General features: G+C 50.8%; 1 protein-coding gene and 1 pseudogene across 2 annotated transcripts in view; one reads left to right on the forward strand and one right to left on the reverse strand.

Moving 5' to 3' along the window:
* Positions 1-17,404, reverse strand: part of B3GNTL1 (UDP-GlcNAc:betaGal beta-1,3-N-acetylglucosaminyltransferase like 1) — a gene marked incomplete at its 3' end in the record, with an annotated part of 73,294 nt that overhangs the window by 31,061 nt on the left and 24,829 nt on the right. Inside the window, 2 exon segments of the mRNA XM_082705653.1 lie at positions 1,030-1,125; positions 3,274-3,339. Coding sequence (XP_082561779.1) covers positions 1,030-1,125; positions 3,274-3,339 — 162 coding nt within the window.
* LOC309850993 (large ribosomal subunit protein uL23 pseudogene) lies at positions 11,998-15,994 on the forward strand (annotated as a pseudogene). Its single transcript has one exon. The product of its transcript is annotated as a large ribosomal subunit protein uL23 pseudogene (transcript).

Below are 17,404 nucleotides of genomic sequence, written 5' to 3' on the forward strand. Positions count from 1 at the left end.
TAGGAAGCCCTTAGCAGCTCTTCACTGACTCAGCTGTGATCTTGATTAAGAAAAACAAAAGCCAACCTGAGTGCGTGTCCTGACCGTGTCCATAGAAAGGCACACATTACAGAAGCATGAGCCCCACAGGCCCACCCTCTCGGGAGGGAAGGGCCACAGACTCTGGGCTGCTTCTCCGCGCAAGGGCTGCTCACCGCCAGACCCTCCGCAGTCTCTGCGACTCTGGGTCATGAGGTTTGGCCCCTCGAACCCGCCCTGTGCCCTTGGGCAACTGTACCAGCTGCCAGGGAAAAGGCTATGTGTGGTGCCAGGCCCCAAGCAGCAGCGCCCTGCGCCTCACAGGGGAGGGACTTCTCCGCTCCAGTGGGGAAGCCACCAGGGACAGTAGGGCAGCGGCACGGGCAGGCAGGAGCGGCACCCTGGACCCATGGCCTGGAGCCACCTCTGTAGGCCCCCTCATCCTGTGAGGGGAGGGTGCAGGCTGCGCGGGGCCCACGTGCTGGCTGTTCTGCATGTTGAGCTTTGGGGCAGCTGGGAAACAGATCTCTCCCACTGGCATCTAAAGTGGCCATTCATGGGATCTTCATCTTCTCAAAATGTGACAAGGAAGTCCACATGCAGAAGCACTTTCTGTGTGTGCGTGCGCGTGTGTGTGAGGAGCAGAGTGTACGAGCTAGCAAGGCAGGTCAGATACAGAAGCAAACTCCAGGGGCTCCAGCCCCGCGGCAGACCTGAACCTGGGACCTGAGCGCACAGCCCGCTTCCTCTGCGGGTCCCACCGCTGCACATTGGTTTTCCAGCCAGCCCCACCCAGAAGGCGCGTCTCCCTCAGACCCTGCTCCAAGGCAGTCCTGCCCGAAACCTGGGCCTTTCCCGGACACCTCTTCCCCTCCCCAACCTCCAGCCAGGCCTTCCGCACCTGCCTGCTGGCTCTGGTTCCTTCCCAGGCCAGACCCACAGGTCAGGCAAACACAGGGACTAACAGCTCTCAGGACGTCCTGGGGGGCTCCCGGATGGGGGCAGGGGTACCTGAGTAAGAAGCTGGTCTGGCGTTAGCTGGTTGATCCACCGTGTGTATCGCTCAGTGGAGTTGGGGGGCTCTCTCCTTACTCGGCAACCGATAATCTGTGAGACAACAACACAGAACTTAAAAAGTCACCGTGGGCTGATAGGCACACGCCTACCCACAGATGTCTCACCTGGCGAGAGCTAGCACACCAGCAGGGAACTAACAAAGATCCGTATCTGATCAGGCTGGGAAATCATCTGCGGGGAATGGGGGAGAGGCAGATGCAGGGTTCAGGCCTGACCCCATGATGGACGGTCCTACCCTGCCAGTTCCAGCAGCACCCATGAAATCACCCCAGGTTAGAGCTGTAGCCGACAAGCCTTCCCCCTTAATGCATTCAAGTTACAATGATCTGTGCACAAGGTCAGAGGTCCGGCTACCTCAGCAGGTTCATCCTGAATCATGACTCAGGCAGACACGAGGGGCAGGGGGCGAGGGAGAGAGGATCTCGAGCAGGCTCCCTGCTGAGCACAGGACTCAGGGCTCGACCCCAGGACCCTGAGATCACAACCTGAGGCAACACCAAGAGTCAGAGGCTTACCAAGCACCACCCAGGCACCCTGATAATTAATTAAAATTCTTTTTTAAAAATATTTATTTATTTATTTATTTGACAGAGATCACAAGCAGGCAGAGAGACAGGCGGGGGTGGGGGGAGCAGGCTCCCTACTGAGCAGAGAGCCCGATGCGGGGCTCGATCCCAGGACCCTGAGACCATGACCTGAGCCGAAGGCAGACACTCAATGATGAAGCCCCCAGGTGCGTCCCCCCGATAATTTCTTAATAAGGAGACTGATTCGGTGATGCAGGTCTTAGCGACCACTCTGAGGAGGAGAGAGTGCAGGTCAGGGTTGGCTGCTGGCCACACCTGGGCCCTTACAGGAGCCCTGTGAGCCTCACCTGGGTGGGGTGAGGGAGCAGGCCCTGTGCTGCTGGGTGTCCCCCGGAGGGAGCGGCTCCTTCTGCAGCGATGGGCCCAGACACCTACAGTGGGGACCAGCCTCAGCAGACTCTGGAGGACGGGACCCCCCACCTCGGAGCAGTCTCACACCGGCATCCCAATGCCCGCACACAGCCCGGAGCCAAAGTGTGGTGCTGTCCCCAGGTTTTGAGCTCTGTTGGAGGGGCCGGGGGGGCCGGGGGGGCCGGGGCTGCCCAAGCAGCTGTGTGCTCTCTCTCCCTCTCCTTCTGCCCCCTGCTCATGCCCTCTCTCTAAGTAAATACACAAATAGATAAACACATAAAAAGAAATTGTCAAAGGTTCTACCATGACTCTTGAATTCCTTAAATTCAGCTGTCTGTAGCACATCTGCGCGGGTGATTAATTTATATTAATGCAGGAATGCTAACGAAGCCATAAGAAAAGTTTTTGCTTGGGGCGCCTGGGTGCTCAGTGGGTTAAAGCCTCTACCTTCGGCTCAGGTCATGATCTCAGGGTCCTGGGATCGAGCCCTGTGTTGGGCTCTCTGCTCAGTGGGGAGCCTGCTTCCTCCTCTCTCTCTGCCTACTTGTGATCCCTGTCAAATAAATAAATAAAATCTTTAAAAAAAAAATGTTTTTGCTTGCATAATTTTGTGTTTGGTTCTTTTAACGAAACTTTGTTTTTTGTAGTGCAAATAACACAGAGATCCCGTGTATCTTTTACACAGTTTCTCCAATAGTAACATCTTGAAAAATCATGCAAGTCTCCCCAACCAGGGACCCCCCTCATGGCGCCTTTGTGGCCGTGCCCAGTCCTCCTGGACAGCAGCTGCCTGCCTGTCTTTCCGAGAGCATGTGCAGCCAGTAGTTAGCAGAAAGCTCGGGATCCTGGACTGTGTGTGATCCCTGAAGTCTGGAAACTCTCAGTCTGTACAGCAGCCTGGGGACGTCCCGGGGACGGTCCGGGGACAGTCTGGGGACGTCCCGGGGACGGTCCGGGGACAGTCTGGGGACAGTCCGGGATGTTCTGGGGACAGTCTGGGGACGGTCCAGGGACAGCCTGGGGACAATCTGGGGGACGGCCTGGGGATGATCTGCAGACAGTTTGGGGATGGCCCGCGGGGTCCAGAGGGATGGTCTGGGGACGGTCCGGGGACAGTCCGGGGACAGTCCGGGGACAGTTGGGGGGATAGCCCAGGGAGAGTCCAGGGCACGTTCTGGGGACGTTCTAGAGACAGTCTGGGGACGTTCTGGGGACAGCTCAGGGATGGACGCGGACTCACGCTTGTCGGGTGCTGGGCAGCAGCCTCCAGCTGGAGCCTCACCCTCTGAGGCATCATCACGTCGTCCTGAAGTGAAAAGCACAGTTTCAAGTCACGTAAAGCAACTCCCACAGACAAGAAAGAAAACGACAGAACACGCAACAGTGAAATGGGCAAGAGATGGGAAGAGGTGGCACAGACTCTACGTCCAGGCCCGGCCCCCCGTGAGTCGGCGGGGGGATGCGAGCCATCCCCGCAAGGGCATGCGCTTTGCCATCGGCCCCGCACCCAGAGGGCCTGGGCGTCCAGCAGCGAGAGGACAGGAAGCCCCAGGATGCAGCCACGTCACCCACCGGGGAAAGGAGTCCAGCGCGCGAGCGTCAGAGGACCTACGGACGCGCTCCACGCAGCGGCATTCACACACAGGACTGGCCGCTGTCGGGGACGCCAGAGTGCAGAAGCTGGCAGTGGCCGTCACCACTGAGACCGCGGCACAGAGACACCCACACAGACGCCTCTCGCAGACACGTGCTGAGCCAGAGATGCAGGATAAGACACGTCCTATCACACACTTACTTAACAATGATCCGTATTGTCTGAGAAATGCACACATTATGCGAACTATAGAGAAAAGCAAGAAAAATCCTGAAGTTGGAATAATGGCCGCTCTGCACAGGGACGGAGGGGCAAGCGCACCTCTGGGGTACGGCCACGTGGCTCCTTCCTGACCAGGAGCTGCTCATGTACATGTTTGCTTCCTTCAACCCTCAAAGTACACAAATGTTTTGTGCATTCTTCTACCGGTACATTCTATTTCACGATAAAAGAACATTTCAGTGTTCTGGTTAAGGTACAAATGTACCCAATACAAGAACTAAAAATATTGTCATTGGGGAGAAACTCTCTTTAAACTGAGCAATAAACTAAAAGGCCTGAATGTGTACTCCTGTTCCTGCAAAAGGGCCTCAGGCACATCGTACTCATCAAATTGCCTGTGACAAATGGAGCTGAGGGGGCCTGTGGCTAAGGCAGGAAAGGAGAAGGATGGGGGAGGGGAGGGGGAGGGAGGGGAGGGGGGGAGGTGAAGGACGCAGGAGAGGCAGAAGGGACCCGGAGGGCAGGCCCCACACCAGCCCCAGCAGAGCCCAAGCTCAGCAGGCAGGAGAGGAGTGCAGGTGTGAGAACAGAACCAGAGGAACCTGCAGTGAAAGACGTCAGAACAGAAGCAGAAAAGGAAACCTTAAGTCAACCCTGGGCTTTTCCAACGCCTGAGCCCCTCCCTGGCTGCAGCTGGGGACACACTTCCAGCCGTGCGTGTGGTGCACCAGCCTGGGAACCTTGAGAGGGAAACCGGAGAAGTGAGGCGTGGCAGCAGGACACCCGGGCAGGTGAAGCTGTGCGGGGGCACAAGAGGTCACACCCCAGGTCAGCCTGGTCCACTTCCACAATGGGAACAGCAAGACAGCAGCGCAGGGACAAAGGGGCAATTCCCCTTACAGGGAAGGCCTGCGGGTCAGATTCTTGATAAACGGCTCCTGTGTCCGATGGCCTCACACAGAATCTGACAAATTTCTGACCGTCTCCTAAACCAGTCTTTGATGCCTGTGTTGGGTTACCCGTGGGAAGCCAGCATACAAGCATATGGGTATTTCAAAAAGAAGGGTTAGAGTTAGAGCTGGTCTCTGCCGGGCGGCATGACCGGCCCTGGACCCCATGCAGGGCTGCAGGACGTGGCCTGGGGCACCACCACACAGGGAAACAACCCAAGAGCGACGCCCCAGTCCTCTGACCTCCCGTCCCCACACCTCAGCAGCCATGCCCAGACCCCACAGCCCAGGGAAGGGCCACCTTGCGTGCCCTCCTAGACCATGGGCTGGCTCAGGCCTGTCTCTGGCCCTCAGAACACTCGCAAGACAAATGAATGTGCACTCCAGACTGGGCAGTGTTTCTACTTACTTTGCCACTCATAAAACACGCCCATATATTCTTTTCTTTTTTTTTTTTTTTTTGGATATTTATCATGATCTACAGTTGAAGACAGAGGAGCTATAATTATCTGTTTTGTAGCCAAAGGAAACAAGACTTGGAAAGGCTATGTATTTCCCCAAGATCTTACAGCAATTACATGCCAGAGCTAAAATTTGAACATGGGATTAACTGAGAAACTGATCTGTGCTAACAGCTAAACTGCCGAGAAATGCCCAGCTCTCAGGAACATTCCAGTGTAAGTTTCCACCACCTCCTGGACTAGAGTCGCTCCCGGGCATCTCATGTCAAGCTCTGAGGCCCACAGAGCGCCCCGGGGGTGGCTGACATGCTCATCGACTGAGAAATTCACGGAGGAACGCAATAAGCAAACACGGAAGCTAAAAAACAAACAGCATGAAGGTACACACACAAACTCAGTGCACAGGGGTCCCGTGGATCACAGAGAAGCTCCTCGTTCTCCGAGACCATCTTGAGAAAAACTGGCTGAAAAGATGGGAAGGCGTCTTTATCACATGAAAACCACGTGGTATTTTACTAACAAGCCCAGACGTGATCTGCACCATCATCGTTCACGCCAGCGCCCGTCCAGGATGCGGGCGGCTCTGCCAGGTCCACAGGGCTCGCAGCTGGTGCCAAATGCCAGGAGCTGGTCTCAGCAAAGGTCAGCTGCCCAGGGCAAAGCGGAGGAGCCCACAGGGTGGGCGTATAGTCCTGACCCCACGGGGCACAGGAGGGAGGGCTCAGAAGCCTGCACACTTGTTTGCCTGAGAGCCTTCAGAGTCCCCAGACCGGCGGGAAGTCCACAGTGATACCACTTCAGAAACAACGTTCTTGGCAGACTAGGGCAAAGGGTTTTGATGCTTTATAAAAAATAACATGAATTCCGAATGAAATGCTGTTTCCTCTCTGACCACAAAAATAATGGGTGGAAAAAAGCTCATCTAGTCAAAGAATTCTGCAGTAGAAAGAATCTTGGAGCTTCAAGTTAAGTAGCTTCTGAGTGAGATGGTGGCTGTGCGCTCGCGGCCAGCATCAGACAGAAGCTGGAGGCGGACGGAAGCCGGGGACGCGTGAGGTGCGGGACGGGCCGCCTACACGAACGTTGCCGGAGTCCACACAAAGCTCTCCCTCTCCCTCTATTTTGTTCTATTTTGTTGTGAAGTGTCCTTATGTCTGGCTTTCAGACACGTGGGCTGGAAGATGGACAGAAGTTACGTGGTCAGACCTCCACACTCAGGACCCACACTCCACAGGGAGACCCTGAAGAAGGCGAGGAAGACAGTGGACCCACCAACAGGTCGAAAGCCTGCTTGCAAAGCCTGGGGTCAAGTGACTTGCCTCCAGTAGCTTCCTGCGTGTTTCTGCTCAAACTCTGAGTCCCAGAGGGCTTTCCTGCTCATATGGTCTGCAAATTCCACATTCCACCTGCAGACGTGACGCACTAACGACCCTCTTCTCTGTTCGGCTAAGAGCTGTGTATTTTAGGAGTCTGCAGGAGTAACACAGAGTTAAGGAGAAGCACTGGCAGGCACTGGGCCTAGATCCACTAGAAGGCCTAAACTCAGAAAACACAAGCCCCTTTTGCCCCGAAGGCCTCCCTGGCCCTGGTTCTGAGAGGAGGGAAGGTGGAGCCCAGGCTGCTCACGACCGGGTGGGGGGATTTCTCCTTAGGCGGCAGCCCCGACCTCCCTCGGGTGAGAGGGGTCTGGGGGCACCACCTTGGCGGTCCCAGGATGGTGGCTCTCCCAGGTGCCTGGGAAAACCAGGGAGAAGCTTGGAAGAAGCGGACCCTCGTCCAAGACCTCCAACTGCACAGGGAGGTGTTCGGAGACCGAGGCCGGTGCGCAGGGACAAGCAGGCACCTGAGAAAACACACAGAACAACACAGGAAGACCCCCCCAGAAAGCAACCATTAAGGAAATAGTTCAGAAGAGTTAAAAATGAATAATTGTCAGTAGGACCATAGAAATGACCTATTCAGTAAAACGGGCGGGAGGCGGCAGGGGCAGAACAGAGGAATGAACGAGCGAATGAACGGGCGAGATGGGAAATGAGCAGGGAACGGCGGGCGCACCGCCGACTGAAGACGGCGGATGTGGATGAACTCAGTCCCTCCGCATGGACGCGCTGTCCGACTGCAGTTCACAGAACAGACACAGAAACAGCACCAGATCGCCCACCCGCTGTTCGCGAGAGACAGACTTCAGGCCCAAAGACAGAGCGACGGAGCGTGGGAGCACGGAAGGCGCCCCGCGAACAGCAGCGCAGGAGACGCAGAGGGAGGCCGCGGCGGGCAGAAGGCCAGCAGAGAGCAGACGCGCGAGCACCCCTGCAACCCAGGAGGAGGGAAGAGAAATGCTCGCAGCCGAAGAGAGACGCAGACCCCAGCGAGCGCGGGAGCCTGGCCACGCGCTGCGCACGGCCCCGAGCCCGCAGAGCAGCGCTCAGCCCGCCCGCGACGTTCGCCACACGCGGGGGCCGCGGCGTTAAAGCACCGAGGCCAGAGAAGGCGTGAGCCCTGGCCACACAGAAGCGGAGGCAGAAATCAAATGCAGGAGAGTCCGGGGGACCCACCACCGGCGTGCGCAGGAGAGCCGAGCGCAGAAGAGGACACCACGCCGGGTTCCGGCCGAGCGGAAGTGAACGGGGGACACGGCAGCACAGCTGCGGCCACCCCTGTGCCAGCGAACACCGGGTTCTTAGAAAACACCAACGAAAAAGAGCAAACTCCACGAGAAGTAAACCGAAGAAAGCAATAAAGACCCGAGCCGCGCGAGAGGAAAGGAAAACCCTAGAGGAAATCAGTTCAGACGACGACCGGCTCTTCGAAGACAAGACGCGTGACCAACCGTGAGCTCCACGGGAGACCAGCAAGCTTGCTCTGTAAAGGGCCAGATACTAGGTATTTCAGTCTCTGTGGTCATATGTGGTTTCTACCAATATTCTTCTCTTTTTGTTCATTTTGGTTTTGTAGCACTTAAAAAAAAAGACCATTGTTAGCTCAGAGACCATAAAAAACAGGCTGCCAGCGGGTTTGGCCCATAAGCTGTCATCCGTTACCCCTGAGCTGGACGGGGAGAATGAGACACAAGCAAGCCGATTCTGGGATGAAAGAGAGGCAGCAGGGCCAGTCTCTGAGCAGGTGTGAGAGCAGCAGGAGAGCCCAAACCAACCGCACGCCCACGAATCATGCAGTTCTGATGAAACGGACAATTGCTAAAAAGACGTGGGTTTCTGAAATAGACTGAAGAAAAAATACAAAATCTGAAGAGATCTATAAAAAGGGAAAAAAATATATTGAATTAGGAATTAACACAACACGAAACAATACGATACGATACGATACAACACAACACAAAACGATGCAATACAATATGATACAATATACAGAAAAAGTGCTAGACTTGTACGGTGGAATTAGGAAACGCGCTGAAAGAAGGGAATGATCTAAGTGAACAGAGACACGTCCCACATTCATGGGTCAGAAGACTCAACATCACGAAACAATTCTCCCCAAATTGACCTACGGATGCACTACAACTCAAATCCAAATCTCAAACTTGCATTTTTACAGAAACTGGCAAGCTGCCCCTGAAATTCCCATGGAGATATAAAGACCCAGAGTGGCAGTGTTGGCAAAAGAAGAAACACTGTGGAGACCTTATGCTTTCGGGGAAGCTAGCACTTGGGTGGGAGATGCAGGCTCAGACCCAGCAGATGAGGACCTACAAGGCAGCGGCCGGGACCTGGGGACCAGACGGCAAGAACGCGCACAGACCCCACCACACACAGAATGAACCCGACGTAGACCATGGACCTCAGTGTCAGAGCCAAAACTGGGAACTCTTAGGAAAATCTCGGTGACCCTGAGAGAAGCAAAGAATCCTCCAAGAAAAGTGGGGCTTCATCAAAATTTAAGTTCTTGTGACGATTTAACACGATAGTGAACAGAGTGCCCCCGACTGCGAGAAAACGGGGGCAGAGGCCCCATCTGTGCGGGTGCTGGGGGTCTCTTCACCCATGGGACAGGCCCTGAGCAGAGGACCCCAGCGGCTGTGGGGGACCCGCCCAGCAGGCGTGGTGACAAGAGCCTTTCCTCTCTCCGGGCCATCCACTCTTCCTTCAGCTCTGCAAGAGAACTTCCCCAACGTCATTAAGGGCAGAAGTGACAGATACCTACGGCAAACAGTGCACTTAATAGTGAAAGGGCTCAGCACCTTCTCTGAGATTCTCGCAATGTCTGGTTAACAACCGACTGGGAACTCAAGTCAAGAAAAAGAAATAAAAATCACAAGGCTTAGAAAGAGAAAAAGGGATTGTAGACATAAACATCCCAAAATAATCAACAGAGGAAATATTGGAATTAAAAGTAAGTTCAGCAGGGTTCCTGAATACAAGATTAATAAAGTTAAATTAATGTCTTTAAACCTACAGAATTTTTCTATGATGCTACTTACAATAATACCAAAAAATATCAGATTATTCTCCCACATCACTGGTGAGAATGTAAAGCGGTAAGCTCCTGTGGAAACAGTCTGGCAATTCCCCAAAATGCTGAATGTGGAGTTTACAGCCCAGCAGCACCAGTTCTGGGTCTATGTCCACGAGAACTGGACACATCTGTACACATGGGAACTAGTACAGGAATGCTTGTGTCCACGTCTGCTGAGCAGCTAAAAGCAGATACAACTCAAACGCTCATCAAGCAGCATCTGGATAAACAAGACGTGGTCCCTGCATCCAGGGTCCCATGACGCCGTGCCGGGAAGAAACAGAGCTCTGACACGGCTGCAACACTAGGGAAAGACAAAGAAAGCTGGTCACAGAGACCCAACCACATCAGCACCACTTCCAGAAAATGTCCAGAACGGGCAAGCCCTCAGAGGCAGAAAGGGGGCCTGGCTGAGAGCTGGGGGATCAGGAGTGAGAGCTAACTGGTGGGGGGTGCGGGTTATGTTGTGACGGCAATGTCCCCGAACTGGACAGTGGTAAGGACTGCATGACACTGCGAATGCACCCAAAACCCCTGAATCGTACACTTCGAGCAGGTGGATTTTACATGAATTCTATCTTAGTAAAGCTGATAACAAATGTTTTTTCGAAACCAAATACCAAGGGATACCAAGGAATTAATTTACTGAAGGACTGCGAGCCCTCTAGTAGGAAAACCGTGCACGGCTGCTGAGATAGAGACGAGTGGACACAGGTTCCCTGTTAGGAAAACTGAGCACCGTAAAGCAGCCAGCCCGCCCACAGCTGACCCACAGCCTCAGCATCTAATTCCCTCAAGATCCTTACTGGAGAGTCTGTGGAAATTAACAAATAACGGACATTTATATAAAAACAGTTGATTTTTTAAAAAGATTTTATTTATTAATTTGAGAAAGTGAGCCCAAGCAGGGGTAGTAGCAGGCAGAGGGAAAAGCAGGCTCCCTGCTGCTGAACAGGGAACCCAGTGGGGGACTCAATCCCGGGACCCTGAGACCAAAACCTGAGTTGAAAAAAAAAACAAGCCCCATCTACACATTGCCCACAAGAGACTCATTTAGTCCTAAAGACACCTTCAGATTGAAAGTGAGGGCTGGAGAACCACCTGTCATGCTAATGGGCACTAAAGCAAAGCTGGGGTAGTCATCCTTATATCAGACAAAGTAGATTTTATTTTATTTTATTTTTAAAAAAGATTTTATTCATGTATTTGACAGAAATCACAAGCAGGCAGAGAGGCAGGCAGAGAGAGAGGAGGAAGCAGGCTCCCCGCTGAGCAGAGAGCCCGATGTGGGGCTCGATCCCAGGACCCTGGGATCATGACTTGAGCCGAAGACAGAGGCTTTTTAACCCACTGAGCCACCCAGGCGCCCCTTATTTTATTTTTTTAAATACCATTTATAATAATGTAAAAAAATCAGAAACATTTAGGCATAGATTTAACAAAGAATATTCCAAATCTATTAATGAAAAGTACATAACACCGCTGAGAGAAATTTTAAAAGACCTATACAAATGGAGAGATATACTATGTTTGCAGGCTGATGGACTGAGTTTTTTTTTATTTACATTTTTAATTTTTTTATTAACATATAATGTATTATTAGCCCTAGGGGTACATGTCTGTGAATTGCCACTTTTACACACTTCACAGCACTCACCATAGCACATGCCCTCGCCAATGTCCATAACCCAACCATCCTCTCCCTCCCGCTCCCCCCAACCCTCCATTTGTTTTGTGAGATTAAGAGTCTCCTATGGTCAGACAAACTAGATTTTAAACCAAAGATGGTGATAAGAGATGAAGGAGGATGCTGTATTATAAAGAAGGAATCTATCCATCAAGAAGATGTAGCAATTGTAAATATTTATGCCCCCAACCTGGGAGCAGCCAGATAGATGAATCAATTAATAACAAGCATAAAGAAACTCATGGATGACAATACAATATAGGTATACAAAATGACACGACATGAAACAACAAAATACAATACAAAACAATATGATATGATACGATACAATACAACACAACAAACAAAACAATACAATACGACTCAGTATGATATGATATAATACGATACAATACAAAATACAATATAAATTACAATACGATACAACACAAAACAATATGATGCGATACTATACAATTCAACACAACACAAAACGATACAATATATGATACAATATAAAACAATACAATACAATACAAAATAGAATACAATACAATAAAAATTACAATACAACACAAGAAAGTCCCCTACAATACAAAGTAGGGGACTTTAACACCCGACTCCCACCAGTGGACAGATCACTGAAGCAGATCGGCAAGGAAACAATGGCTTTGTCAGACACACTGGACCAGATGGACGTAACAGCCATGTTCAGAACATTTTATTCTAAAGCAGCAGAATACACATTCTTTTCAAGTGCTCATGGAACATTCTCCAGGATAGATCACACACTGGGTCACAAATCAGCCTCCACAAGTACAAAAAGACTGAGATCAGATCGTGCATATTTTCAGACCACAATGCTATAAAACTCGAAGTCAACCACAGGAAAAAATTAGGGAAGGCCACAAATACATGGAAGTTAAAGAACACGCTACAAAGAACAAATGGGTCAACAAGGAAATTAAAGAAGAAATTAAAAAGTACCTGGAAATAAATGAAAATGGAAGCATGGCAGTTCAAAACCTTTGGGATGCAGCAGGTCTTAAGAGGAAAGCATACAGCAATACATACCATTCTCAAGAAGCAAGAGAAGTCTCAAATACACAACCTAACTTTACACCTAAAGGAACAGGAAAAGGAACAGCAAATAAAGTCTAAATCCAGCAGAAGAAAGGAAATAAAGGTTAGAGCACAAATAAATGATATTGAAATTAAAAAAAAACAAAACTGTAGAACAGATCAACAAAACTTGGAGCTGGTTCTTTGAAAGAGTTAGCAAGATTAATAAACCACTGGCCAGACTCATGAAAAAGAAAAAGGATCCAAATAAATAAAATCACAAATGAAAGAGAAGAGATGATGAACATGGCAGAAATGCAATTATAAGAGATTATGAGCAAATATATGCCAACAAAATAGGCAATCTGGAAGAAATGGATGCATTCCTAGAAACCTATAAACTACCTAAACTGAAACAGGAAGAAAAAGAGAATTTGAACAGACCCATAACCAGCAGGGAAGGTGAAGCAGTCGTCAAGAACCTCCCAGGGCCAGACGGCTTCCCAGGGGAATTCTACCAGACATTTAAAGAAGAATTACTATCTATTTTTCTCAAACTGTTCTAAAAAATAGAAATGGAAAGAAAACTCCCAAACTCTATGAGGCCAGCATTCCCCTGATACTAAAACCAGACAAAGACCCCGCCAAAAAGGAGACTTACAGACCAACATCCCTGATGAACATGGATGAAGAAATTCTCAATAAAACACTAGCAAGTCAACTTCAACAGTACATTAAAAGTATTCACCACAACTGCCCTTTTACGAAGATGGCGCAGAAAGCTAAGAGGGAAGCCCCTGCCCCTCCCAAAGCCGAAGCCAAAGCAAAGGCTTTGAAAGCCAAGAAAGCGGTGCTGAAAGGCGTCCACAGTCACACAAAAAAAGAAGATCCGCACATTCCGACGACCCAAGACTCTGCGTCTCTGAAGGCAACCCAAATACCCTCAAAAGAGCGCCCCCAGGAGAAACAAGCTTGACCACTATGCCATCATCGAGTTCCCCCTGACTACTGAGTCCGCCGTGAAGAAAAGAGAAGACAACAACACACTCGTGTTCATGGTGGATGTCAAGGCCGACAAGCACCAGATCAAACAGGCTGTGAAGAAGCTCGATGACATGGATGTAGCCAAGGTCAACACCTTAATCAGGCCTGATGGAGAGAGGAAGGCATACGTTCGGCTGGCCCCTGACTATGATGCTTTGGATGTTGCCAACAAAATTGGGATCATCTAAACAGTCCAGCTGGCTAAATCTAAATACAGTTTTTTCATGATAAAAAAAAAAAAAGTATTCACCACAACCAAGTGGGATTTATTCCTGGGCTGCAGGGGTGTGACGACATCCACAAATCAATCAATGCGATACAATACAGTAATAAAGGACAGGACAAAAACTGTAGGATCCTTTCAATAGACGCAGAAAAGGCATTTGACAAAGTACAGCATCCTTTCTTGATCAAAACCCTCGACAATGTAGGGATAGAAGGAACAGAGCTCAACATCATAATAGCTATAGACAAAAGACCACAGCGAAGATCATTCTCAGTGGGGAAAAACTGAGAGCTTTTTCCCTAAGGTCAGGAACATACAGGGATGTCCACTCTCACCCTATGACACAGGATGGGAAGTCTTAGCCTCAGCAATCAGACAGCACAAAGGAAAAGGCATCCAGGTAGGAAGGAAGAAGCCAAGCTCCAGTGTCTGCAGATGACGTGATACCCCATGTAGAAAACCTGGAAGACTCCACCAGAAACTTGCCAGAACTGATACATGCAGGATATAAAGTCAATGAACAGAGACCTGCTGTGGAGAAGGGGGGCCTCCTACATGGCTGGTGGGGATGCAAGCTGGTGTGGACACTGCAGAATAGTGTGGAGGGTCCCCAGAAAGCTGAAAATAGAGCTACCCTGCAATCCCGCCACTGCACTACTGGGTACTAACCCAGAGGACACAGAAACACACCCTGGAAGGAGCACCTGCGCCCCAGTGTTCATAGCAGCAATGTCTGCAGTCGCTGAACTATGGAAAGAGCCCGGATGTCTGCCGACGGATGGATGAAGAGGCTGCGGTATATACACCAAGGAACAGGACTCACCATCGGGAAGAATCAAATCCATTTGCAACGACGTGCATGTGCTAGAGAGTATTATGCTGAGTAAAATAAGCCAGAGAAAGACAAGTAGCATATGGTCTCACTCACATGTGGAATTTAAGGAAAAAACAGGTGAATGAACATCAAGAGAGGGAAAAAGAGAGAGAGAGGGAAACAAATCATGAGAGACTCTTAACCATAAAGAGTCAACTGAGGGTTGATGGAGGGAGCTGAGCGGGGGATGGGATAGAAGGGGCCGGGATTAAGGAGGCTTCTGACAGGACGAGTGTGAGTGCCCTACATAAGTGAGGAACCACTGAATTCGACTCCTGTCCGTGAACCAGATTTTAATAAAAAAGACCTACATAAGTGAGGAACCACCGAATTCGACTCCAGAAACCAATACTGAACTGTATGTCCGTGAACCAGATTTTAATAAAAGAGACTGGAGTGGAGATCACGAGTTGGATGCCTAGCTGACTGAGCCACCCAGGTGTCCCCGGGCGAAGAAATTTTTTTAAAGAATAGCCAAAAACATTGAAGCAGATGAACAAGAGGACTTACAGAGTCAAACAACACTGTGTTTTGTAAAGCTGCAGTGTGGCCGATGATGGACAGACCACCAGCCCAGACGGACAGGACACAGAGGCCAGAAACGGGCCTACACACCTCAACCCTGGACTAAAGACATCTCGAAAGCTACGCGCGGGGGCCTTTCTTTCAGTCAATGCTACACCCACGGGAAACCCCTCTGAGAAGGAGTCATTCAGGATCTCTACTCACAGGCAGACAGAAATAATTCTAGACTGAGTACAGATCTGAATGTGAGAAGCAACCATGAAGCTTCCAGAGAATGATACGGAAAAACGTCCTCAAGAGAATGAGGTGCATGAAAGCTTTCACAACTGGGGAGAGAAGCCCCAGCAATTAGGGAACGGCCAAACAGCAAGTCAGACGCTTCCATTCACCAAGACTCTACTGAAGAACGAAAAAGAACACGCGCGTCTTGATCTTGAGCCCCACACTGGATGCTGAGATTATTAGATAAATAAATAAGAAATAATAAGCAAACAAATTAAAAAAATAAGAACAAAAACTAAAGCCACAGAGTGGGAGGAGCTCTATAATCCGTACGTTCCGCGAAGGACTTGTACCCAACACGTCTGATTAACCCTTATTGAAGAAAAAGAGGGAACATCATAAAAAATGGGCAAGAGACATGAGCAGACACTACACGAAGAAAATACCCAAATACCCACCCACAACCTCATCAGACGTCAGGGAAATGAACTTAAAACCACACCCAGGCCCCTCCCTGTGATGACCGGAGGACTCAAGTGCAGGAGACCAGACACAGGAAGGGCCGGGAGAGAGGCCAGCCGGCACGCCTTCCCGTGCCCGACGAGTGCCTGCCACACGGGAGCATGGCACCACAGCCACACCAGCCCCGTGGCCGCACGCGCCCCGACAGAAACGCACACGCGCTTCCTGGCAGCACGGCTCGAAAACCCAAACGTCCGACCAGCAGAAGGCAGGAGCTGGGCGTCTCCACGCACTAGACCGTCACTCAGCAATAAAAGGGAAATGCGGCTAACCCAGCACTAATCTCCAAAACCTGATGTCGGGCACGATAAGCCAGACACAAAGGAATATGTGAGGAATCACACAAAGGTCAAAGCAAGATGAAACGAACTTTGGGGTCTGCATCCCAGCCATGCTGTAGAGGTGAAGGGGCTTCTGGGGAGGAGAAGCGGGCACGCGGGACGCTGGCGGGGCTCCCGGGCTGGGCCTACGGAGAGCGACACAGGACAGCACAGCTTCACACATCTCCACGGACAGCACACTTCTGACCCGCACCCTGCTCTGTGTCATGTTAAACTTAAATAAAAATAAACAAAGACAATTCCAAGTGGAGTTTGGATCAAAATATAAAAGGTAAAAAAGAGACAAAGCATCTGGAACTGACAGAATAACGTCAGGGCCTCAAAGTAGGAGAAAATGCCTCAAGAAGGCACAAGGCGCTGACCGTGAAGGGAAAGACGAAACGGACGTGACTTCCGATGGCGAGCCCCGTTCGCCCGCTGGTGGCTTTCAGAGGGTGGGGAGGCAGGCAAGTCGCCGCGGGAGCCGAGCCGGACGCGCAGGGTCACAGAGCTCAACCCCAGGTGGGGCTGTCAGGCCAGCGAACAAGACGACATCGGACTGTGGAGCCGGGAAGGAGCGACAGGCGCTCTGGGGCAGCTGCCCACATGCCTGCTCCGTGAGGGCCGGTGCCCTTCTCCGGTGTCTTCCTCACAGAGTGGGCGATGCCACAGACGCGGCTCTGAGCGCGACGAGGGCTTGGCAGAACCACTTCTGGGTGACTCTGCCTGGAGCCCGGCCCACACGGCGAGCCGAGACCAGGGCATACGAGCGCTCGGTCAGAACCATGTCAAAGTCACTCCTCACTTCACCGTGAATTCTTAACACAAAAACCTACTATAACTGATAAGGCAATTTAGCAGATTTACAGCAACAAAACAGGGGATTAACTTTTTTTTTTTTTAAAGATTTTGTTTATTTATTTGACAGACAGAGATCACAGGTAGGCAGAGAGGCAGGCAGAGAGAGAGGGGGAAGCAGGCTCCCTGCTGAGCAGAGAGCCCAATGCGGGGCTCGATCCCAGGACCCTGAGATCACGACCTGAGCTGAAGGCAGAGGCTTAACCCATTGAGCCACCCAGGTGCTCCTGGGGATTAACTTTTAACACCAGTTTTTGACAGCACCAAAACCCGTAAAATACTTAGTGATGGATTTTGTTAAATTTATGCAGCACCTGTACACTGAAAATATACAACATTTCTGACGGAAATC

Source organism: Mustela nivalis (genome assembly GCF_964662115.1).
Source record: "Mustela nivalis genome assembly, chromosome: 17".
NCBI lineage: Eukaryota > Metazoa > Chordata > Mammalia > Carnivora > Mustelidae > Mustela > Mustela nivalis.